We start from the raw sequence: 26,540 nt of genomic DNA, 5'->3' as shown, positions 1-26,540 counted from the left end.
AGCAGGGATTAGATTAATCTAAGTGCCTGTTTCTAAGCCACAGTGCTCTATACTTTGAATGATCTGTCTGCATGATGTGCAAAACAAAAGCTTTTCACTGTATCTGTTACATGCAGCAATGATAAACCAATGCTAACTCAGCTTTAAAGAGCGCACACAAAATGCCAGAGTAACTCAGCAGCTCGGGCAGCATCTATCAACATTTTGGGCTGAGAGTCTTTATTAAGTCCTGTTGTTCCAGATTTCCAGCATCTGCAGTCTCTGTTATGTCTCTGACCCTTCCCACTCCAGAGGATGCAGGACAGTAGCTGACAATGTGATAATGTGCCACGCCTGACTAAGGCAACTCTGTACAACACAATGAACAGCTCTCAGCTGCATTTGCATGCACACTCGTGGGATAATTATGTTCACAGATTGTACTGTGTGTGAATAGAGGCTGCAGCCTGCAGTCTACCATCACTGCATGACTTGTGTGTATTAGGCTGAGATTATGAGGCAGTGGGAAAATGATCCTTCTTGTGCTTCTTCATCTCATCACTCGGGATTCAGTGTCACACAACCCTGCCAAGTTGATCTGGCCTGCCTCTTCTTTAACCAGGTCCAACTCTTGCTTTTACTGCATCTTGCTACTCCTTACACAAGTCAGTGTGTTTGTGAGGGTGTGGCCAGATTTAGTTGGGGTGCGTTTCGGGTTAGTTGGTGTGTGTGCCTCATTGGACATTAGGATTGGGCTTAAAGTAGGGTTGTGAGGCTGGGAGAGATGGGGTTGTGGAGTTTAGTGCGTGAGCTCTGTGGGGCTCTGGCGGATAGAGTTGGTGAACCACTTTCATCTGGCTCATTAACCTGGTCCGACAACACTTGGCTTAGTTCACTGGGTGTGCACTGGGATGCGTCATCAGAATGTAACCTGGGCTCATCAGACCTTTAGTCACAAGACACCCTCGCTCAGGCGACCCAGCCAGGGTCGATCAGGCCCATGGACCAAGATAATGAGAGTCGTGTAATTCTGAGGGTATCCTGTATTTTAGACCTCATTACTTGGCTTTATTTTGACCATTTGGGGAGCAGAATGTTTCGAGGCCTAATGAAGTTTAATCTTAAAGTAATAGCCCTATAGCATAGAACCATAGAACATTACAGCACAGAAACAGGCCTTTTGGCGCTTCTTGGCTGTGCCGAACCATGTTTTCTGCCTAGTCCCACTGACCCGCACCTGGACCATATCCCTCCATACACCTGTCCAACGTTTTCTTAAATGTTAAAAGTGAGCCCACATTTACCACTTCATCTGGCAGCTCATTGCACACTCCCATCACTCTCTGTGTGAAGAAGTCCCCCCCACAATGTTCCCTTTAAACTATTCCCCCTTCAGCCTTAACCCATGTCCTCTGGTTTTTTTCTCCCTTAAGTGAGACTTCAGGGAAGACAGTTTGCAGGTGGGTAGTGGGCAGGAAAATCATTGCAGGCACTGACCACCTGCAAACTGCCTTTTCTAAAAACTATTCTAGTTAGCAAACCACCCCCCTCCCACACCCCTCTCTATTACCTCAGTCACTGCTCTGCTCTGCAGACACTTTGTATAAGGCTGTTTGCATTGCAAATACATGCTGGTATTTATGCACAGAATTTGTGTACACTTTTATTCCACATCTGTCCTTTAACCACTAACTTTATTTTTATATAGTTCTTTGTTCTTTATAAGTGTTGAATGTTACACACACAAAATGCTGGAGAACTCGGCTATTTACTCTTTTCCATAGATGCTGCCTGGCCTGCTGAGTTCCTCCAGCACTGGATTTCCAGCATCTGCAGAACCTCGTGTTCTGTGCATGTGGGTGTGGGTGTTAGTGTGAGGGAGCCTGTCAGAGTGATTTGTATGTGACCAGCGCATGTATGCAACATGATCATGCTCTCCAGCTCTCGATGATTAAATTACAAAGGACACTCTGCACGTATTCCACGTGATGTGTCCTCTGAGGAATGTGCCGACTGACCTTGGATTCTTGTTTTAACTGATAATGGGGTTATTCAGTTACTAAGGGAATGCAGAGGATATTGTAAGATCAGAGGCAGTATTGAGATCACTGCCGCAAGCGATCACCAGCAGAGAAGCTGTGTCATGATATTCCAGAGAATTCTCTGGAGAGTTCCAGAGAATTAGTCATTGCCCCACCCACACTTCCTAATTATTGCAAGGTAGAGCAGAGAGGGACACAGTCCACAACATTTCCAAACAAAACCCTCCCCAGACACCAATGTGTAATCTAATATCAAAGACAACAGATTGCTTTTATAGAACATCTTTAATGTGGTGGCATATTCTAGCTCACGTTTGGGAGCATGGTTCCAAGCAGAGGGAACAAGAGCATCAATCAAAAGCACTTCAAGTCAAGAAAACACAAAAAGCTGGAAGAACTCTTCCTAATCCCCTGTGTTGGTTATAAAAACTGTACTGGTTACAAAGGGAAAACCCCAGATCATTCTTTGGCCTCAGAGGGTTCTCTCATCTCCTGAATGAAAGGGTTAACATAGGAGGAGTGTTTAATGGCTCTGAGCCTGAACTTGTTGGAGTTTAGAAGAATGAGGTGGGCGGGGGGTGGGGGGGATCTCATAGAAACCCATTGAATATGGAAAGGCCTAGATAGAATGAACATGGATATTTCTCACAGTGGGGAGGTCTAGGATCAGAGAGCACAGCTTCACAATGCAAGGTTGTTGCTTTAGGTCAGAGATGAGGAGGAATTTCTTTAGCCAGAGATTTGTGAATCTGTATAATTTATTGCCACTGATGGCTGAAGAGGCCACGCCATTGGATATATTTAAATCAGAAGTTAATAGGTTCTTGATTAGTAAGGGCATCAAAAATTACAGGGAGAAGGCAGGACAGGGGTGACAGGGAACATAAATCAGCCTTGGTGGAGCAGGTGGGCTGAATGGCCTAATTTGGCTCTGATGTCTTATGGTACCTATATTATGGTCACGGTACATGTGATATACATGTACCTTGACTGCTTTGTGCATGCAGGTCAGGGTTCCTCACACATTCTTGTCCTCAGGACCATTTATTTCATGCCTCCGCTGCTGATCCCCACCACAGCAGCCTACTGCTGCATTAGAAAGGTCCCCCAAAGTTCTCATGTGTTCATTTAATTGGACAGTCTGGAGTTAGTGACCAGGTCTGCACTTATTGCCCATCCCTAATTGATGGCTGTTTTACTGAGTAGGTGGGATGTGTGGACAGAATCCATGGGTTAGGGCTGAGCTCTGCTGTGTCCACAGCTCTCTGTATTTCCTTGTGGTCTCTGGCAGAGCAGTTGCTGCACCAGACTGTGGTGCATCTGGATAAGATACTTTGTGTGGTGCATTTGTAAAAGTTGGTACGCATCAATGAGGACCATGCTGAATTTTCTTAGCCTCCCTCCTGAGGAAGGAGGAACACTGGTAAACTTTCTTGGCTATAGTGTCTATGTGGTTGGAGTAGGACAAGCTATTGGTGATGTTTACGCTAGGAAGATGAAGCTTTCAGCCCCACTGAGGCTGGCCAGGATGTGTACTCTGCCCCATCCCATGAAGTCAATGATCGGTTCTCCCAAAATGATGCTGGAACCCAAATGCACTCTGCGGATCTACTTGAAGCATCTCATAATCACTCTGCTCTTCTCCATTGGCATTCTGTGACTTTTAGAGTCAAACCAGAAACTCTGATAGTGCTTTGAATGTGAACACCAGCATTTGCCTTTTCTAAAGATGACCCCCCCCCCCCCACCAAGATATGGGAAGTCGTCCATGTTTATCACGGTATTGTTGTGAAATAAATGCTGGAGGAACTCAGCAGGCCGGGCAGCATCTATGGAGAGGAATGAACAGTCAGCGTTTCAGGCTGGCTGTCCTGCTGAGTTCCTCCACTGTTTTGTGTGTGTTACTGTACTGAATCTCTTGTGTTTGTGATTATGAAACTTTCTTTAGGGCCGTGTGATGCAGTGAGGACCGGGTTGGCCACCAACTCAAGTAGCTAAAGGGAGATGACAACAGTAGCTCTCGTTGACTGTTTACTGTTCAATGTTTACTTTTCAAGTTATGGCCCTTAATCTGTGCGCAGGCATAGCAGTTAGCACAAGCTGATTACAGCACAGAGTTTGGCATTCAACTCTACTGTGTCTGTGCATTCTCCTGGTGACCATTTGGGTTTCCTCTCTTAGTCGTTTAGTAGGTTACCTGGTTATTGTAAACTGTGCTGTGTTTAGGGTAGGGTTAAATAGGTGGGCTACTGGGTGGTGACTCGTTTAACCAGAAGGGTCTGTTCCACACTGTATCTCTAAATAAAATTTTAATAATCTCCCATCAAAGTGCAAAACCGAGCAATAACATTCTGCATCTATATAACTTTGCATTTATTTAACCTTTGTATCACAGCAAAGCAAGCCAGGGGATTTTAGAACAAATGACAGAATCTGCAGTTGCTGGAAATCCAAGCAACACACACAAAATGCTGGAGGAACTCAGCAAGCCTAGCAGCATCTCTGGAAAAGAGGACAGTTGGTGTTTCGGGCCGAGACCCTTCAGCCTTTTCCATAGATGCTGCCTGGTCTGCTGAGTTCCTCCAGCATTTTGTGTGTGTTGCTGGGGATTTTAGAAGCATTTTCTGACAGTGTGTCAGGCAGACCCAGCAGCTGGAGCGGCTGATTGGTGGAAGGGAGGTCCTCTACAGAAGGGAGTTCCTGAGCTCAGCACCTCAGCGAAGGCTGAACGTTGGTTGGGGCTGAGGAGGATCATGAGGGGCTGTAAGGTTGCATGACTGCAGGGATTTGAAAGAATGAGGATTCTGCAGACCGTATTGCCAGGTTCTGCTGCAGTTATTGATGACGGCCATGAGAGGGAACAGCTGCGGATCACAGGGAGATATGGCCAGTCCTGTGAGCCCTCTTCACACACTGCCACGGAGTCACACAGCATGGAAGGAGGCCCTTTGGCCCAAATCAAAAGTGGTAACAAGTCCCTCCATATCCCACTATCTTCATATCATGTCTTTTTACCATTGTAATGGTAGCACCTCCTCTGCCACTGAGGGATTTCAGAACACAGACTCTCACTGCCATATGATCACCCTTCAGAGAGTCATCATAGGACCTGTGGACTGAGACATCCCAGTGTCAGAATCGGCCACCAGTGAGTCTCCTCCTCCGCTGGGATCAGGGCTGACTGACACTGACCCCTCTGAAATGTCTTCACCACTGTCCGAGAAACTGCCCTTCATCCCTTACCCCTTGTTTGCAGATTGCATCCCCCATTCACTCCCCACACCCCATGATTCCTCATCCCACCTTCTCCAGGGTCTCTTGAGTGAGCTGTTCCCTGACCACCTGCATAAATCAGGGCCTGTTTCTTCAGAAATGCCTTGTCTGTATTCCCTGCCTCTGTGATTAACAGGCGACTCCTTTGTATTCTCGGCAGGTGGATTGACAGCCGTGATCTACACTGACACATTACAGACCATCATCATGGTGGTGGGCTCCTTCATTCTAATGGGATACGGTGAGTTCCACAGTCATTGCTGCTGCCCTGGTGACCTCCCCGGTTGCTATGCTCTACACCTAACTGCACTCTGTCCTGGACACACATAATGTCAGAAAAAGGGATCAGCAGCCCTGGCACATTAGCTATAAAAGGCAGGCACCTAAGCCCTGGGAATTTACTCAGGTATTTAAGAGTTGGTAATGGTTGGGCAGGATGGAGCAGGGGTGTGTCGGGATTGGTGGATCTGGAGGCAATATTGTCCAGAAAGTTCATTAGAAATCAAGAATGAGGCATGCCTCTTGTGGTTACAGCAATTCTATTAAATGTTCATTAAAAAAATCATATTGTAGCAGTGTCAGCAAATAACACTTAGTAAACAACTGTAACAAACTCATTCCAATAAGTAACACAGCAACTGGCAGTGAAGTCTAACTATAACCAACTCCCTCTAACAAGTAACTCAACTACAGGTAATGAACTCCAACTGTGAACAATGAACACGGCAACAGATAACGTACTATAACTGGATCAACTGACTCTAATTTTAATTGTCACACTCTAACAATGAACCTGCCTTGTGGACATACTTTATACTGAATCTTTTCAAACTGGACAGATAAGGGAATCTGCTCTGACTAGAACCGCCTGTGAGACAAGATCTGTCTGTCTTATTTTACACTGCCATGGCTCAATCTCACAGACAAAGAAACGATTGAGTTACAGAACCAGCTATTCTACAAGTAGCTGAAAATCAATGGAACATTTACAGACAAATAGCTAATTACACATTCCAATAAGCACCATATTTCAAGAATGTGACCCCTGATTCTACATTCCTCAGCCAGGCCCAGGGGATATATCAGTGTAAGGACCTGGATGCTTTGTTCCATCTCTTCCCCTAACCGGTGGAGCAATCAGGCCCAGATTAATATGTGCCAGTTGCTTTAAATTCTTGGGCCTTGCCTACAACTCCACTGGCAGTGGAAGGCAAGTAGAAAGAAGGAATGGAGGCTGATATTACCAACAGAAGGGAAGTCACAGAGCATTCTTAGGGAAGGAACAGTCCATAAATCAATAAGATAATTAGGCCTGTTGATTTTCTTTACAACACCATTCTCCTGACTTCTCCCTGTAACCTTTAACCCCTTTCTCAAACAAGAACTTATCAATCCCTGCCTCAGATATACCCAATGACCTGGCCTACACAGCCCTAAGTGGCTCCACAGAATCCACAGAATCACCACCCTCTAGCTGAAGTAATTTCTCCTCAAATCAGTTTTAAAGGGGCATTCCTGTATTCCAAAACTGTCCCCTCAGATCCTAGACTCTCCTACTAATAGAAACATCCCCTCAACATCCACTGTATCCAGGACTTTCAGTATCTGGGAGGTTTCAGTGAGATTCCTAACTCCTTCCCCTCATCCTTAAGTACAGACCTAGAGACATCAAACACTTCTCGTTCCTGGGATCATTTAGGTGAACCTCCCTCTCCAGGAAAAGTACATCTCACTGGGATTTAGAAAGGGTTCTGAGAGGATTGATGTGTGTGGTGAACTACATATACCTGTCTGGATACGCCCCCTGCTGACTGCTCCTGTGGTTCCTCCCACAGACCCCTGTATAAAGGTGATCAAGGCCTGAGCCCGGCCTCTCAGTCTCCAGGATGTAGTATGGTGGTCACTCACTGCTTGTTCCTTCTTCCAGTCAATAAAAGCCGATATTTCGCCTTACGTCTCAGAGTGAGTTATTGATGGTGAATCAATGTGCATGAAGGAATCTTCTAACTGCTTCTGATCTGAATTGACTGAGATGGGGCTGTTACAACCTTCCAGCTCTGGTCTGAGTCAAAATCTATTAGCTTCCCCTGCTTTGCCTGAATTTGCAAGAACTGCTGTGAGATGTGTGAAGAACAAAACATGATTGCTGTGGAAGTGGGCAGAACTTGATGCTTGCTGGCCAGCGCAGACTCAATGGGCTGAAGGGCTAGTTTCCACACTTAGACTCAAACTGTAAGCCCCTGAAATAGAGATTGGGGATTCTCACCTGGAAGCAGGTGGGCAACACATACAAAATGCTGGAGAGATTCTGCAGGTCTGGCAGCATCTCTGGAGGGAAATGAACAGTCGATATTTTGGCTGAGACCCTTCATCAGGACTGGAAAGGAAAAGGGGTAGGAGTCAGAATAAAAGGTTGTGGGAAGAGGGAGCAGCTTTAAAAGGCATGGCCTAATTTCTGCTATAGGGCAAGGTTAAAGGTCATACATTGCTCCACACAGTAATGCAAATGGTATGTCTCTTCCATCGATCACTTTTTCCATCAACAGGGAACACTTTGAGCCAAGGGCCAGACTCAGCTATTTTGTTTTACAGCTTTCGATTCAGTGGGTGGCTACGAAGCCATGAAGGAGAAGTACATGAACGCCATCCCAAGCCAAACCTATGACCCCCTGCTGAATATCAGTGCCAACTGTTACACACCCCGGCCAGACGCCTTTCACTTATTCCGTGATCCAATCACGTCAGACTTACCCTGGCCCGGCCTGATCTTCGGGCTCAGCATCTCGGCACTCTGGTACTGGTGCACCGATCAGGTAAGATTACATGCCCGGTCTAAGGTCAACCAGGAAGCCCAGGTTGCTTCCTTCTTACCGAAGGGATATATGATTTATAGAAAGTAAGCTCAAAACTGGATCCTGGGGGTAAATATTTGAATAAAACATAATAGGAGGCATAAACACAAGAAATTCTGCAGATGCTGGAAGCTCAAAGTAACACACACAAAGTGCTGGAGGAACTCAGCAGGCCAGGCAGCATCTATGGAAAGGAATAAACAGTCAATGTTTTGGGTATAATAGGAAGTATTGTCCTTTTTAAACGTAGGATCTTAATTGTATTTGTTCTGTGATTCAGCTGATCAAATGCCAATACACAAGTTCCTTTTCAAGTCCCATACTGTCCTGACTTGGAAATCCTTCCTTGTTTCTGAAACATCATGGGTTCACCCTCACCACTGGAGTTAGGAACCAGAACACAGAGGTTTAGAGTGAGAGGAACAGATTCAGTAGGACCCTGAGGGGTGACTTTTTTCTCCCAGAGGGTGGTCCATAATTCCAATGCACAGGAGGATAAAAATCTGCACACAGTAGTCAACTCAGCCCAATACATCCCTCTGCTGCCTGCGACATCCATCAGCAAAGATTCCCACCATCTGAGTCATTGGGTAGGAGGTACGGAGACCAAATTCCCACACCACCAGGTTCAAGAACAGTTGCTTCCCTTCAGCCATTCTGTTCTTGAACCAATTGGCACAACTCTACTCACTACAGTTTAGCCACACTTTCATCACATCACATCAAAATGGACATTGTTCTGTTTTGTTCTGATTGTCTTCTTCATTGTAAAAATTGTGCTTTTTTTTCTATGAATGCTGCTTATCTGATGCTATGTGCCTGTGGTGCTGCTGCAAGGAGATTTTTCTCTGCACTGGTGCATATGTCAAAGAACTTCACTTTGGCTTACACTTGAGTTGCCCATAGCATAAGCAGCCAGAAGGAGTGGTTCAGGCCGATACAATAACAGCATTTAAAAGGTATTGCACTGTACTACTACCACAAAAAAAAACAAATTTCATGACATGTGTGAGTGATTATAAACCTGATTGTGATATGTGGACTGGGAGTGGGAAGGAGCAGGGAGAGGGGAATCATGGTTGGGAAAGTAGGAAGGAAGAGGGGAGGGAGCAGGAAGCACCAGAAAGACATTCTGTAATGATCAATAAACCAATTGTTTGGAATCGGATGATCTTGCCTGGTATCTCAGGGCTGGGTGTGTCTGCAACCACGTTACTCCCGCCCCAGCAATCTTTCTCTGCCAACAGTCCCACACCTCTCCCGTGGTGCTCCACCTTCGCCATTCCCAATGTCCTTTGCTCCCGCCAGATTTACAATCTCGCTCTCCACTCTGCGTTAACTAATACAGTACTGAGTAAAAGTTTTAGGCACCTTGGTTAAGAGCTATATATGTGCCAAAGACTTTTGTACAGTACTATATATGGATAGGAAAGGTTTAGAGCATTATGAAGCAATTGGGACTCGCTTGAATGGGAATCTTGATTGGCATGGGCAAGTTGGGTTCAGGGGCCTGCTTCCATACTGAATGACTATGGCATTCTAAAATGGCACCTCCTTCTCAGAGGTAATTTAAAATGGATAATAAATGCTGGCACTGCCAGGGACACACAGATTCTGGAAAAAAATTGATAATCTATCCAATCTTGTGAATTATTTAATCTTGTAATGTTAAGATGCCATATCCATGCTGTAATTGTTATATGACTATATTCGATGGGACTAGGTAAGAGTGAGCGTTCAGCAGGGACTAGAAGGGCCGAGATGGCCTGTTTCTGTGCTGTAATTGTTATATGGTTATATATTAAGATGGTACCGAGATACAGTGTACATCAAGTTCCTGGCTCAGAAAGCTGTTTATTTTTTTAAATTCATAGGAATGGTTTTGTGGGGCAAAGAAGGGTCAAATTAGGGTTTAGGTACAGGGCTGTGAAGTAGTTAGAGGTCAGGCCTCTATACCACGCTCAGCATTCAAAGTTCAGCTACGAAGGGGAACGAATAGGTGACGAAAGACATCCACAGTCTGGGTCTGCATTGAACACCAGTGACAGTGGTGGATCCATTCAAGAAGGAGGAAGCACAAGGGCCGGAGAGTCAGAGCACCTGGAGTTCGGGGTTCTGCCAAGGGTTGATACCAAAGATGGAACCCTAAAGGTCAATCAGAAGTCTGAATGTCGAAGCCCAATGGCCAAACTGTGGAGACCGGAGACAGGTGGCATTGAGGCCTGTCCTAGAGTTCGAGTACTGTCCCTGTGTGAGAAGAAGGAAAGGAGGAAAGGTGTTTATTGTTTTGCTGCTCATTGTGTTCTGTGTTGTTCTGCCGAGCATCGTAGACATTCTATGTTGGAGCCGGAGTGGGTAGCTACACTTGCAGGCTGCCCCCAGCACATCCAGCACTTTGTCGATGGTTAACAGAAATGATGCTTTTCACAGTATGTTTCAATGTACGTGCAATAGATAAATCTGAATAAAACCTTCTGAGAGGTGCTTAGAAATAGGCAATGAACATAGGCCACTTTTTTAAATAAACAAGGTGTATTCCAGTGTGAGGAAAAATATTTTGAACCAGAGTGGGGAAAGGCAGCAACAGTACTAGTTTACTTATTCAAAGAAGGACATTAATGCTTTGCAAACAGTTCAGAGAAGGAATGCTAGATAAATTCCTGGAAATGACAGGTTGCCTTATGAGAGGTTGGACAGGCTGATGTTTAGAAGACAGAGAGATGACTCGAAAGAGTTAGATGACTCTTAAAGATAGTGGAGTCAAGGGATATGGGGAGAAGGCAGGAACGGGATACTGATTGTGGATGATCAGCCATGATCACATTGAATGGTGGTGCTGGCTGAAGGGCCAAGTGTCTATTGTCTATTGAATGGAACGTACAAGGTCCTGGTAGGTCATGACAGGGTGGGAGTGGAGAGGATGTTTCCTGGTGGACCACCACCCAGAATAAGAAGATGAGGGAAGGGGAAGGACTATAAGCTAGCAGGTGATAGGTGGTGTTCTGGAAGAGGATGGCTTGTGAGGTAGTAGGTGAGGACAAGAGGAACTCTATCCCTGTTATGATAACGTGAAAATGAGGTGAGGGTGGATGGAGGTAATGCAGGGGGTGTCAGCATTTGTGTTAACTAGAGTCATAGAAAAGTACAACTCAGACCATTCATTCAGTGTTGAACCAATGAAACTCTAGTCCCACCGACCTGCACCAGGACCATAACCCTCCATACCGCTACCATCCATGTACCTATCCAAAATTCTCTTAAACACTGAAGTTGAGCTTGCATGGCCTCTAGTTGTTGTCCCTCCCAACCTCAGTGGAAAAAATCCTGCTTGCATTTACCCTATCTATACCCCTCATAATTTTGTATACCTCTATCAAATCACCTCTCAATCTTTTAAATAAAGTCCTAACATATTCAATCTTTCCTTATAACTCAGGTCCTCCAGACCTGGCAACATCCTTGTGAATTTTCTTTGTACTCCTTCAACCTTGCTTACATCTTTCCCGTAGGTAGGTGACCAAAACCACACACAATGCTCTGAATTGGAGTTGTATTGTACATGCATACTTTGACAATAAATAAACCTTTGAACCGATGTTTTATATAAATTCAACATAACATCCCATATCCTGTACTCAATACGCTGACTTATAAAGTCTTATAAAGACTTATAAAAGATTTCTTTACGACCCTATTAACCTGTGACGACACTTTCAATAAATTATGGATCTGTATTCCCAGTTCCCTTTGTTCTACCACGCTCCTCAGGGCCCAACTGTTCACTGTGTAAGACCCACCCTGGTTGGTCCTTCAGAAGTGCAACACCTCACACTTGTCTGCATTAAATTCCATCTGACATTTTTCAGCCCTTGCTCCCAGGTGGTCCAGATCCTGCTACAAGCCTCTCTGTCAACTATACCCCTAATCTTGGTGTCATCCACAAACTTGTAGATCCAATTAACCACATTATCATCCAGATTGTGGCAAACCACAATGGGGCCAGTACCAATCCTTGTGGTACTCCGCTAGTTACAGGCCTCCAGAAAAAGAGGCAACCATCTACTACCACTCTCTGGCTTCTCCCACAAAGCTAATGTCTAATTCAAGTGACTGAACCTTTTTGACTAACCTCCCATGTGGGAACCTCAGTGCCCGGTGCTCCCAGTGCGGTCTTCTGTATAACGGTGAGACCTGACGTAGATTGGGAGATGGCTTCACCAAGCACCTATGCTCCGACCACCAGAAAAAGTGGAATCACCCAGCGTCCACCCATTTTAATTCCACTTCCCATTTCCCATTTCAATATGTCTATCCACGGTCTCCTCGACTGTCATGATGAGGCCACACTCAGGTTGGAGGAACACCTTATATTCCATCTGGGTAACCTGCAGCCTGATGTCATGAACATTGATTTCTCTAACTTCCAGTAATGCCCCCCACTCCTTCACCATTCCCCAGCCCTTTTTCTCCCTTCTTGCCTGCTCATCGCCTCCCTCTGGTGCTCCTCCCCTTTTTCTTTCTTCCATGGCCTCTGTCCTCTTCTATCAGACTCCCCCTTTCTCCAGCCTTGTATCTCTTTCACCAACCAACTTCCCAGCTCTTTATTTCATATTCCCCCTTCAGGTTTCACCTATCACCTTGTGTTTCTCTCTCCCCTCCCCCGACCTTTTAAATTTACTCCTCAGCTTTTTTTCTCCAGTCCTGCTGAAGGGTCGACTGTACTCTTTTCCATAGATGCTGACTGGCCTGCTGAGTTTCCATAGCATTTTGTGTGTATTGCTCCCATGTGGGACCTTGTCAAGTGCCTTGCTAAAGTCCAAGTAGACAATATCTACTTCATCAACTTTCCGGATAACTTCTTCAAAAAACTCCATATTCAAATAATTCATATATCCTTTCCCTTAGAACACCTTCCAATATCTTTCCCACTACTGATGTCAGGCTCACTGGCCTATAATTTCCTGGTGTATTTTTTGAGTCTTTCTTAAATTGCAGAACAACATTGGCTATCCCCAATCCTTTGATACTTCACTTGTCGCTAAGGATGATTTAAATATCTCTGCTAAGGTCCCGGCAATTTCTGCACTTGCCTCCTGGAGGGTCTGAGGGAACACCTTGTCAGGCCCTGGAGTTTTATCCACTCTGACTTGCTTCAAGTCAGCAACCAATTCTCCTCTGTAGTCTGTCCACATCATTAACACTTCAGGTACAATGACCAGTGTAACCCAGGTTAATTAAACCCAAAGATGTAATGTTAGGAAGTTCTACATGTGGAGGGATGAAAACAAGAAACATAGAAACATAGAAAACCTACAGCACAATACAGGCCCTTCGGCCCACAAAGCTCTGTTGAACATGTCCCTACCTTAAAGCTCCATGTAGCCATCCAGGTGTCTCTTAAAAGACCCTATCACTTCCGCCACCAGCAGCCCATTCCACGCACTCACCACTCACTGTGTAAAAAAACTTACCCCTGACATCTCCTCTGTACCTACTTCCAAGCACCTTAAAACAATACCCTCTCGGGCTAACCACTTCAGCCCTGGGGAAAAACCCTCTGATTATCCACACGATCAATGCCTCTCATCATCTTATACACCTCTATCAGTCGCCTCTCATCCTCTGTCGCTCCAAGGAGATAAAGGCGAGTTCGCTCAACCTATTTTCATAAGGCATGCTCTCCAATCCAGACAACATCTTGTTTACTGATTTAAAAAAAGAATTTGGGAAAAAAAACGCTATGGAAGAGGAGGTGTGGCTGGACAAAGGATGGACAAGAAGAAAAACAAAGCAACGATTAGAAGCTGAAGACATGAACTGTTAATAGTGAAATTAGTAGTGAGTATCTTTACCTACTAACTTGAAAACATTAGGGCAAAACCACTGGAGGAACGACAACAGCGATAGAAGATTTATTGAATCAACAGCTATAACATGCAGCAGCTTTAACGAAACAATATTGACAAAGACCAGTGTCCTAAGTCCCTACTGTGTAGTTGGAAATTAGTTCTGTAAAATCATACCAAGGCATTTGGTCAAGTTTTCGTAAGTGTTTGTGAGTTGACTTTCCGTGGACGGTCTACTATTTCATTCCAATGAACCAAGAAACAAAATGGCAAGCCACCCAAGACGATGAACCAGCTTGGGGATGAAATGGGTAATGATGCAAAGGATTTAATACGGTTGGAAGTGAAAGTTTATTTTCATAAAATGTCTAATTTTGATTTTCTGCAAGAACTGATTAAGTATCTCAACTTTTAAACAAAGTAAATCTCATTCAGTAACTTATAAAATGTTCGTTAATGTAAATATCTAATCTGCCAATCAGATGACAGCAACTCAATGCATAAAAGCATGCAGACGTGGTCAAGAGATTCAATTGTTGTTCCGAGCAAACGTCAGAACGGGGAAGAAATGTCATCTAAATAACTTTGATTGTGTTGGTGCCAGACAGGATGATATGAGTATCTCAGCAACTGCTGATCTCCTGGGATTTACATGCACAACAGTCACTAAGGCTTACAGAAAATGGTCCAAAAAACAAAAAAACATCCAGTGAGTAGCAGTTCTATAGGCAAATAAATGGCTTGTTAATGAGTGAGGTCAGAGGAGAATGGCCAGACTGGTTCAAGCTGACAGGAAGGTGACAGTAACTCAAATAACCATGTGTTACAAAATGCAATCACGCGGAAATCTGCAGATGCTGGAAATTCAAACAACAACACACACAAAATGCTGATGGAACACAACAGGCCAGGCATCATCTATAGGGAGGAGGGCTGTCGACGTTTTGGGCCGAGACCCTTCGTCAGGACTAACTGAAAGGAAAGATGGTAAGAGATTTGTAAGTAATGGGGGGAGGGGGAAATGAGAAATGATAGAAGACCAGAGGGGGTGGGATGAAGCTAAGAGCTAGAAAGGTGATTGGCGAAAGTGATACAGAGCTGGAGAAGGGAAAGGATCATGGGACGGGAGGCCTCAGGAGAAAGAAAGAGTGGGGGAGCACCAGAGGGAGATGGAGAACAGGCAAACAACTAAGTATGTCAGAGATGGGGTAAGAAGGGGAGGAGGGGCATTAACAGAAGTTAGAGAAGTCAACATTCATGCCATCAGGTTGGAGGCTACCCAGCCGGTATATAAGGTGTTGTTCCTCCAACCTGAGTGTGGCTTCATCTTGACAGTAGAGGAGGCCATGGATCAGAATGGGACATGGAATTAAAATGGCCACTGGGAGATCCTGTTTTTTCTGGCGGACCGAGCGTAGGTGTTCAGCGAAACGGTCTCCCAGTCTGCGTCGGGTCTCACCAATATATAAAAGACCTCACCGGGAGCACCGGACGCAGTATATCACACCAGCCGACTCACAGGTGAAGTGTTGCCTCACCTGGAAGGACTGTCTGGGACCCTGAATGGTGGTGAGGGAGGAAGTACAAGAGCAGGTGTAGCAATTGTTCCGTTTATAAGGATAAGTGCCAGGAGGGAGATCGGTGGGAAGGGATGGGGGGGGGGACGAGTGGACAAGGGAGTCACTTAGGGAGCAATCCCTGTGAAAAACAGAAAGGGGGGGGGAGGAAAAAATATGTTTGGTAGTGGGATCCCATTGGAGGTGGCACAAGTTACGGAGTTTTATATGTTGGACCTAGAAACTGGTGGGGTGGTAGATAAGGACAAGGGGAACCCTATCCCGAGTGGGGTGGCGGGTGGATGGGGTGAGGGCAGATGTGCGGGAAATGGGAGAGATGCGTTTGAGAGCAGAGTTGATGGTGGACGAAGTGAAGCCCCTTTGCTTAAAAAAGGAAGACATCTCCTCCGTCCTGAAATGAAAAGCCTCATCCTGAGAGCAGATGCGGTGGAGATGGAGGAATTGTGAGAAGGGGATAGCCTTTTTGCAAGAGACAGGGTGGGAAGAGGAATAGTCCAGGTAGCTGTGAGAGTCTGTAGGCTTATAGTAGATATCAGTAGATAGGTCGCCTCCAGAGATGGAGACAAAAAGATCAAGAAAGGGGAGGGAGGTGTCAGAAATGGACCAGGTAAATTTGAGGGCAGGGTGAAAGTTAGAGGCAAAGTTAATGAAGTCGATGAGCTCAGCATGCGTGCAGGAGGCAGCGCCAATGCAGTCATTGATGTAGTGAAGGAAAAGAGGGGTATGGAGGGGTATAGACTTGGAACATGGACTGTTCCACAAAGCCAACAAAAAGGCAGGCATAACTGGGACCCATACAGGTGCCCATGGCTACACCCTTGGTTTGGAGGAAGTGGGAGGAGCCAAAGGAGAAATTATTGAGAATAAGAACTAATTCCGCTAGATGGAGGAGAGTGGTGGTAGAGGGGAATTGGTTAGGTCCGGAATCCAAAAAAAAGCAAAGAGCTTTGAGACCATCTCGGTGGGGGATGGAAGTATATAGGGACTGGATGTCCATGGTGAAAATAAGATGGTGGGGGCCAGGGAACTTAAAATCATTGAAAAAATTCAAAGCATGAGAAGTGTCATGAACATAGGTGCCCCTCCTCCCCTTCCTACCCCATCCCTGACATATTTAGTTGTTTGCCTGTTCGCCATCTCCCTCTGGTGCTCCCCCTCCTCCTTTCTTTCTCCAGAGGCCTCCCGTGCCATGCTCCTTTCCCTTCTCCAGCTCTGTATCACTTTCGCCAATCACCTTTCTAGCTCTTAGCTTCATCCCACCCCCTCCGGTCTTCTATCATTTCGCATTTCCTCCTCCCCCCACTACTTTCAAATCTCTTACTATCTTTCCTTTCGGTTAGTCCTGACGAAGGGTCTCAGCCCAAAACGTCGACAGCGCTCCTCCCTATAGATGCTGCCTGGCCTGCCGTGTTCCACCAGCATTTTGTGTGGGTTGTTATATGTTACAAGGTGTTGTGCAGAAGAGCACACAATGAGTCAAATCTCAAAGTGGATGGACTTCTGCAACAGAAGACCATACCAGGTTCCACTCCTCTACCTCATAAAGTCACCACTGAGTGTAGATTCCCACAGAAGATATCCAGAACATAAGGGCACTCTCCATCACCTGTTTTGAGTGTGATGTGGAATCAATCTCATGTCTTCATGCCTCATCAAATGATTTAGAGAGAGTGTAGAAATCAAAGTCAAAGATGAGCTTATTGTCATCTGCACAAGTCCTTGTGGGCACAGGTTCAATGAAAAACTTACTTGCAGTAGCATCACAGGCACACAGCATCAGGTAAGCAGTGTTCACAATAAAAAAACATAAATTATACACAATTTTTACAAGAAAGAATAAAGTAGAACAAAAGAAGTGGCCTATTTTAGTGCAAAGTGATCAAAGTGAAGCTGAATTGTATTGATTTGGGTTGTACTTTAAGACTGAATGGTTGAAGGGAAGTCAAGTCACTGTTCTTGAATATGGTGGTGTGGGGCTTTCGGCTTCTGTACCTCCTGCCTGATGGTAACTGTAAGAAGATGGTGGGGATCTCAGACTACAGAGATCAGGTGATGATCGGAGCAGGTTCAAATCCATATCGTGTATACGCAGTGGCTCCCTTGGCCCTGTGACCTAGTGGCTGAGGACACCTTTTACAGTGACCATTTTGAGGATTTAGTTCCCAGCTTATGTTTTGTCCCACACAGGTAATTGTTCAGCGGTGCCTCTCTGCAAAAAACCTGAGCCACGTCAAGGCTGGCTGCATTCTCTGTGGCTACCTTAAACTTCTGCCCATGTACCTCATGGTCTTCCCTGGAATGGTCAGCCGGATTCTGTACACAGGTAAGCGATTATCTGAGGACTGTGGAAGAGACCATTCTTTGCTCTGCCCACAACAAGCTGCCTTCCAAACTCCCAACTCTTTTTTCTCCTTTAATTGGTGTATCCTCCCTTGGTGATAACGCTCTGGGCATGAATCAGAGGTTTGGGGATTACCAGACGTTAAACTCTGGTTGAATGTCTCTGGGTATTGGTATTGGTTCTTTTCTTGTTACATGTATCCAGATACAGTGAAAACTTTGTCTTGCAACCTGTTCATACAATCAGATCATGAGGTGCATTGAGGTAGAACAGGTAAAACAACAACAATGCAGAATAAAGTGCAAAAACTACTGAAAAAGTCCAGTGCAGGTAAACAAAGTGCAAGATCATAACAAGACAGACTTGTGAGGACAAGAGTCCATTGTATTATGCAGGAGTCTGATAACAGTGGGATAGAAGCTGTCCTTGAGCCCGGTGGTACATGATATCAGGCTTTTGTAACTTCTGCCCGAAGCAAAGAGAGATTGTCCAGGATGGGTGACATCTATGCCGGCTGCTTTACAAAAGCAGTGAGCTGCAAACAGAGTGCATAGAAAGAAGCTGGTTTCTCTGGTGTGTTGAGCTTTGCGGTTTACAGAGCAGTTGACAATCCGAGTGTTCTTAAACCTTAGTTCACATAATCTGATAACTACCTTTCTTTTTTAAAAAGAGATATTTTATGTACATAATTAGACAAGAGCCCGTGGTATTACAGGGAAGATACTCGCATGGATCGACTGGCAGGAAGCAAATATAAGCAATCAAGGAGCCTATTCTGGTTGACTGCCTGTGACTAGTGGTGTTCTGTAGGGTCGGTATTGGGACCACTTCTTATTATATTCTATGTCAACAATTTAGATGTCAGAATTGATGGTTTTGTGGCCAAGTTTTCAGATAGTACAGTATAAAGATAGGTGGAGAGGCAGGTATGTGTTGAGGAAGTAGGGAGTCTGCAGAAGGACAGATGAGAATGTACAAAGTGGTAGATGGAATACAGTGTACAGAAGTGTATGGTCATGCCCCTTGGTAGAAGGAATAAAGCCATAGAGTATTTTCTAAATGGGGATAAAATTCAAAAAACAAAGGTGAAAAGGATCTGGAAGTACTTGTGCTAAATTCCCTAAAGGTTAACTTGCAGACTGAGCCAGCTGTAAGGAAGGAAAATACAATGTTAGCATTCATTTTGAAAAAAGTAGAATATAAGAGCAAGGATGTGAGGCTGAGGTTTATAAGGCATTGGTCAGACTGCACTTGGAGTATTGTGAGCAGTTTTAGACCCATTATCTAAGAAAAGATGTGCTGGCATTGGAAATGGTTCCAAAGAAAGTTCACAAGATGATTCTGGGAGTGACAGGGTTAATGTATAAGGAGCATTTGATTGCTCTGGGACTGCACTTCTTGGAGTTTAGAAGAATCTCATTGAATGTTGAAAGGCCTAGTTAGAGTGGGCATGGAGAGGCATTTTCTATGGATGGTTGTGGAGGCCAAGTCATTGAGTATATTTAAAGCAGATTAATAGGTTCTTGATTAGTCAGGGCATCAAAGTTTATGAGGAGAAGGCAGGAGAATGGGGTTTCGAAGGATAATAAATCTGCCAAGATGGAATTGTGGAGAAGCCTTAATGGCTGAATGGCTTAATTCTGCTCCTATGTATTATGGTCTTATTAATTGCACATTAACATAACTGTCATCCAAATAGTTACCTAACACTCAAATTAAAACACAGCCATTTGTGAATTGAATTGAGTTGACATTATTTCTTACATCCTTTTTACACATGAGGTGTAAAAATCTTTATGTTACCTCTCCATCTAAATCTGCAATGTGCAATCATAGTAATTAATAATAATTTATAATAAACAGAATAGTCAATGTAATATAGAGTACAGTCAAATCAGCATGAGTTCATCAGTCTGATGGCCTGGTGGAAGAAGCTGTCCCGAAGCCTGTTGGACCTGGCTTTTATACTGAGGTATTGCTTCCCGGATGGTAGCTGTTGGAATAGATTGTGGTTGGGATAGTTTGGGTCCCCAATGATCCTACAGGCCCTTTTTACACACCTGTCCTTGTAAATGTCCTGAACCATGGGAAGTTCACAACTACAGGTGCGCTGGGCCACTCTCTGTAGAGTCCCGCGATTCAGGGAGATACAGTTCCCATACCAGGCAGTGATGCAGCCAGTCAGGATGCTTTCAATTGTGCCCCTGTAGACAGTCCTTAAGATTTGGGGGCCCATAGCAAATATCCTCAGCCGTCTGAGGTGAAAGAGGCACTGTTGTACCTTTTTCACCACACAGCTAGTGTGCACAGACTTTGTGAGGTCCTCGGTGATGTGGATGCCGAGGAACTTGAAGCTGTTTACCCTCTCAACCCCAGATCCATTGATAGGGGTTAGCCCATCTCCATTCCTCCTGTAATCCACAACCAGCTCCTTTGTTTTTGTGACATTGAGGGAGATGTTGTTTCCTTGACACCGCTGTGTCAGAGTAATAACTTCTTCCCTGTAGGCCACTTCATTATTGTTTGAGATAAGGCCAATCAATGTTGTGTCATCGGCAAATTTGATTAGCAGATTGGAGCTGTGGGTGGTGATACAGTCATGGGTATACAGGGAGTAAAGGAGGAGACTCAGTACGCAGCCCTCAGGGCTCCTGTATTGAGAGTCAGAGGGTTGGAGGTGAGGGAGCCCACTCTTACAACCAGTTGGCGACCTGACAGGAAGTCCAGTATCCAGCTGTGGGATCAAGGTTTGCAGAGCAGTGGCTATTGTATCATCTGTTGATCGGTTGTGTTGGTAGGCAAATTAAAGGGGGTCCATTTTGGGTGGTAGCAAGCTGCAGATGTAATCCTTGACCAGCTTCTCAAAGCATTTGCATATTATTGAGGTGAGTGTGACAGGACGCCAGTCGTCCAGGCATGTTACCTTGGTCTTTGTAGGTACAGGGACAATATTCCAGGCTCTGCAGTGTCCAGAAGGTCTGCAGAAAACCAGTTGACAACACATACTGTCTCTCCAGGGCCACTCAGGCATGTACCAATTACCATATGAGGATATCAAAGGCCCTGCCTCCTTGCTCTGTCATTGGCTATTTGAATTGCCTGTCGTTATGGTGCAGCACTTCTGTCCTCTGTCTTTGGCTGATTGACGTCCATAATCCTGCTCCAACAGTTTATGTTTGGAGATTTAACTTCTGACCTTGGAGACTAAGGTGCTAAGGATGTTAGTGCTGTTGGCTTTCAGGTCCAGAGATCTAGGTTCGATCCCAACCTCCTCTATAGACCACAGTGTTTGCAGATGCTCCCTATGGTCATGCCCCAGCTCTCTCCAATATCCCAAAGGTGTGCATATCTGTAAGTTGTACATTGAGTAGCTGTAAATTGTCCCTAGTGTGGGAACTGTAGGCAGTTGATCAGAGTGTCAAGAGAATTAGCTACACCTGGAGTTACTTCCCATGCTGGGGGACCCTGGACCCCAACCTTAATGGTATTGGTCCATGGCATTAAAAAAAAGTTTGGGAACCCCTTGTCTAAACAGAGAACAAGTGAGGAATCCAATGAAATGGACCACTGGTATAGACTCAATGGTCAAAATGGCCTCCTTCATTCTGACGTTAAAACATGGGTAACTTCTGGAGCTTGGCACCTGCTCCAGGTCCAGGATGCAGAAGCCCTTGTCATCATACTATGGTGCAGTCATGAGAGAGTTCTTCTAATTGCTTCAACCTGTATAGTGAACATGAAGTTTGCTATACCTGGGAAGAGCATTTGAGTAAAACACAGCTCCTCAACCCACAGATCTGGCCACGGTTCAGAATGCCCATGGTGGACCAGACTGTGCTTGGTTAACTGGTGCCCCACACTTATTGGTGGTTACACATCAACCAATGTATTTCTCCATGCACTTTTGATATCCTGTGACTGTGGAGAGGCAATTAAACAATTCCTTCTCAGGGTGATTTCAATTTTTGAAAGATGACGTTTATGCCTTTGTCTACCTTTTCCAGATACCATTGCCTGCGTGGTACCCAGTGTGTGTAAGCAGCAATGTGATACAGAGGTTGGATGCAGCAACATTGCCTATCCCACACTTGTGGTGAAGTTAATGCCACAGGGTGAGTATATACCTTCACAGGTAGAAGTGGAAGTGATGTGGGATCATTTGTTGGAGCTAAACTTGTCACCTTGACCTCAAACTTTGGTGCCATGGGAACACGCATCACACACCTTTTTGTGAATCCACCTGTTCCTTGTCCACAAAGACAGAGGGAAACTACGTTCATGACCTGCTTGGTGTTCTCCAAAACATCCACAACTTGTTAAACAATAAAGTGAAAGAGTAGAGAACATAGAACACTACAGCACAGTACAGGCATTTCAGCCCACAATGCTGAGCTGATCTTTTAAAATTCTCTAGGTCAACTAACCCTTCCCTCCTACATAGCCCTCTATTCTTCTATCATCCACATCCCTGTCTAAGAGTTTCTTAAATGCCTTTAATGTATCTGCCACTACCACTGGCTCTGGCTTGGCTTTCCTCGCACCCAACACTCTCTGTGTAAAGAAACTTACCTCTGACATCCCCCCATACTAACTTATCATAAACTAGAGAAAATCTGTAGGTGCTGGAAATCCAAGCAACACACACACACACACACACACACAAAATGCTGGAGGAACTCAGCAGGCCAGGCAGCATCTATGGAAAAGAGTAAACAGTCAATGTTTTGGGCCAAGACCTCTCATCAGGACTGGAGATTAAAAAGGCAATGATGTTTTGGGGATGTGTGCCTTTCCTAACTTCACCTGCGCCCCTCGGTTTCCTAATTCTGTCATCCTGCCCATGAAAATCCCTGGCTTTGAACCATCCAGCGGCCCTGTAGCCTCGTTAGGGCAGTGTAGCTGGAGTCTTCCAGGCTTCAGACTCCTCACTCAGGGTCCCACCAGATAATGTGTGAGAATTAAAGTCTATGACTGATTTTCTGGTCTGATGAGAGCCTTGGATATTTCCATGCTGATGGAAAAGTATGTTTTTCTGAGTGTGATTCCCTTCAGTAATTCCAACTCACTTCACGTTCCTATAGAAAGTAGCAGACAAGTTGGTCAAACTCTACACTGACCAATGTAATCCATGCCTCATCTTTGTAGGATCACTGTGGCTCACCCAATATACATGACCCTGATTTGCAGCAACGTTTACCTGTCTGTCAATAGGCTGTAGGGTGAGGTAGTTCTGTCTAAGCTGGTGCGTCTCTCTTAGGTCTGCGTGGTTTAATGTTGTCCGTGATGCTGGCATCTTTGATGAGCTCACTGACGTCCATCTTTAACAGCGCTAGTACACTCTTCACCATGGACATCTGGACCAAGATCAGGCCCAAAGCCACAGAGAAGGAACTGATGTTAGCAGGGAGGTAAGGATGTTCTCCACTCTGTTTGAGACCTTGATTATAACTACTCAGACTTATCAAGAAAGTGTCATGCAGTATTGAAAGGAAATGTTTGCTGATTTCTGCAATGTAGCAGAGATGGTCATATGTGGGTAGTTGCAAATCAATACTCCCCTTCTCTCCTCATGCACACTGGAATTGTTTTATCATTGTCACATGTCCTGAGATACAGTGAAAAGCTTGTCTTACACATTGTTCATACAGATCAGATCATCACACAGTGAATTGAGGGAAAGCATGGTAAAACAATAACAATGCAGAATAAAGTGCAACAGCTGAGCTGCTGAGGTTTGAGATCAGAGTTTTCCTTCTCCTAGATGAGCTCCTAGCCATGGCTGATGAGTCACATCTGCCTAAAGTGACTGGTTTTAAGGTGCCAGTAACCTGCTTTTGCCTCTTCTCCTGTCAGTACTGTTCTGCTGGGCTTAGTAGCTAAGCCACACATTGATCAGTTGTTGATGAGGTTGCCACTTTAGCCTATAAGTGGACCTTCATGGCTAGGAATCCCAGGTTGCTGGAGAACATGCCTGAATATGTGCTGCTCCTGGTCTCCACAGCCTGACTTTAGTTTGTCCCATGTCAGTGCTGTGCCGGTCACTGACAACGCCGTGAAAGCTGGCAGGGAGAGCCAGTGCCCAAGAGACACAATTCATAGATCTGTGGGGTAGTACAGCACATAAGTGGCCCTTTGGCCCATCCTGTCCATGCTGAAAAAAGAGGGCAGAAGCCAGAAGGAATAGGTGGGTGGGGGAGTGGGAGGAGCATGAACAGGCAGGTAGTAGATGAATCCTGATGAGAGGAGAGGAAGAAAGAGGGCAGTGAGAGGAAATGTGAGAAGCCAGGAGGTGATAGGCAGGGATGGTGGAATTTTATTTTTTTCATTGAGATACAGCATGGAAAAAGCCCTTCAGCCCTTCAAGTCATGTTGCCATTAGTCCCCCAATTTAATCTTCACCTAATAATGGGACATAGAACAAAGCAGAGAACATAGAAATCAACAGCACATTACAGGCCCTTTGGCCCACAGTGTTGTGCTACCTACTCTGGAGAATGCCTGGAATTTCCCAAGCGCATAGGCCTCTATGTTTCTAAGCTCCATGTACTAAGAGGCTCTTAAAAGACCCTATTGTATCCATCTCCACCACCACCGCCAGCAGTGAATTCCACGCACCCACCAATCTCTGTGTGAAAAACTTACCCCGACATCCCCTCGGTACCTATTTCAAAGCACCTTAAGACTGTGCTCCCTTGTGCTAGGCATTTCAGCCCTGGGAAAAAGCCTTTGCTATCCACACGATCAATACCTCTCATCATCTTACAATGACCAATTAACCTACCAGCCAGTATGTCTTGGACTGTCAGAGGAAACCAGAACACCCAGAGGAAACCCACACGTTCACAGGAAGAATGTACAAGCTACATCCAGGCACTGGCTGGAACTGAACCCGGGTCACCAGCACTGTAACCACTATGCCACTGTGCTGCCCCTGATAGGAGAGGACAGTATACCATGGGGTATAAAGGGGAGGAGGTGGGGAACCAGAAGGAGGAATGTGTAGGTGATAGACAGATTGTGAAGGTAAGGGGGAGGAGGTAACGGGGCCAGGGGGATGGGAAAACAAAGTGGGAAAGGGGAACAGAAGGGAGTGGTTAGAGAATATGAGGTATTCTTCTTCTAATCTAATGTGGAGTGAAGGATGTGGACAGATATGTTAGTGTGGAATCAAAATGGCTTGTCGTGGAAGATCCGGGCTGTTGGAGTGGGTGGAGTGAATGTGCTCCACAAAATGGTCCCTTCATTTACGCTGGATCTCCTGTTATAGAGGAGACCGATCTGGGATCACCAGAGACAATAAACACCGATAGATCTGCAGGTAAAGATTGCCTCACCTGGTTTGGGGCAGAGTTGTATGGTGATGAGGGAGGAGATGTAGAGGCAGCAATTACTCTGATCACAGTCACGGAGGTGGGGAGGGGCAAGTGGGCAAGAGAGTGATCCCTGTGCAAAGTGAGGCGTAGAGTGGGTGGGAGGGGAAGAAGTGCCTGCTGGTGGAATCCTGTAGGAGATGATGGGATAATGTGCTGGATGCTTGGTGAGGACAAGAAAGACCCTGAAGCTCTTATGTCAGGATGGGGAGTAGGGTGAAGACAAATATGTGGGAAATGGAGGGAATGTGGTTGAAGGCTTCATTAGTAGCAGTGATAAGGAAACCTCATTTTCTGAAAAGGGTGGTCATCCCCCCCACCCCCAGCACCCTACCTGTCTTGCCCTTCACCTGCAGATTGTGCTGCTCTCCTACTCTGCTGTCCCTTTCCTTTTCAATCTTGATGCAGGGTCTCAGCATGAAACACAATCTGTTCTTATCCCTCCAGCATCTTTTGAACAACTTTGAATCATTTTGAACAATTTCTTTTCTTTTGAAAAATTTCTTTTCTTTTTTGAACAAATTATTTTCTTTGGTATTCACTAAGGAGAAGGATATTGAATTGTGTAAGGTAAGGGAAACAAGTAGGGAAGTTGTGGAAACTATGACAATTAAAAAGGAGGAAATACTGGTGCTTTTAAGGAATATAAAAGTGGATAAATTGCTGGGTCCTGACACGATATTCCCTAGGACCTTGAGGGAGGTTAGTGCAGAAATAGCAGGGACTCTGACAGAAATATTTCAAATGTTATTAGAAACGGGGATGGTGCCAGAGGATTGGTGTAATGCTCATGTGGGTCCATTGTTTAAAAAGGGTTCTAAGAGTAAACCTAGCAATTATAGGCCTGTCAGTTTGACATCAGTTGTGGGTAAATTAATGGAAGGTATTCTTAGAGATGATATATATAATTATCTGGATAGACGGGGTCTGATTAGGAACAGTCAATATGGATTTGTACGTGGAAGGTCATGTTTGACAAATCTTATTGAATTTTTTGAAGAGGTTACGAGAAAAGTTGACGGGGGTAAAGCAGTGGATGTTGTCTATATGGACTTCAGTAAGGCCTTTGACAAGGTTCCACATGGAAGGTTAGTTAGGAAGGTTCAATCGTTAGGTATTAATACTGACGTAGTAAAATGAAATCAACAGTGCTGGATGAGAGATGCCAGAGAGTGGTGGTGGATAACTGTTTGTCAGGTTGGAGACCGGTGACTAGTGGTGTGCCTCAGGGATCTGTACTGGGTCCAATCTTGTTTGTCA

The 26,540-nt window shown here is 45.1% G+C and overlaps 1 protein-coding gene across 1 annotated transcript in view; it reads left to right on the top strand.

Moving 5' to 3' along the window:
• slc5a1 (solute carrier family 5 member 1) overlaps positions 1–26,540 on the top strand; it is a 124,706-nt gene that overhangs the window by 69,420 nt on the left and 28,746 nt on the right. The window contains exons 7-11 of the mRNA XM_059983246.1: positions 5,455–5,535; positions 7,887–8,107; positions 17,757–17,892; positions 21,915–22,022; positions 23,168–23,318. Coding sequence (XP_059839229.1) covers positions 5,455–5,535; positions 7,887–8,107; positions 17,757–17,892; positions 21,915–22,022; positions 23,168–23,318 — 697 coding nt within the window. The remainder of the gene's footprint in view (positions 1–5,454; positions 5,536–7,886; positions 8,108–17,756; positions 17,893–21,914; positions 22,023–23,167; positions 23,319–26,540) is intronic.

Source organism: Hypanus sabinus, chromosome 10, assembly GCF_030144855.1.
Source record: "Hypanus sabinus isolate sHypSab1 chromosome 10, sHypSab1.hap1, whole genome shotgun sequence".
In the NCBI taxonomy this organism is placed as follows: domain Eukaryota; kingdom Metazoa; phylum Chordata; class Chondrichthyes; order Myliobatiformes; family Dasyatidae; genus Hypanus; species Hypanus sabinus.
Note: the sequence above shows the minus strand (reverse complement) of the source record. Positions and strands in the feature narration are given on the sequence as shown.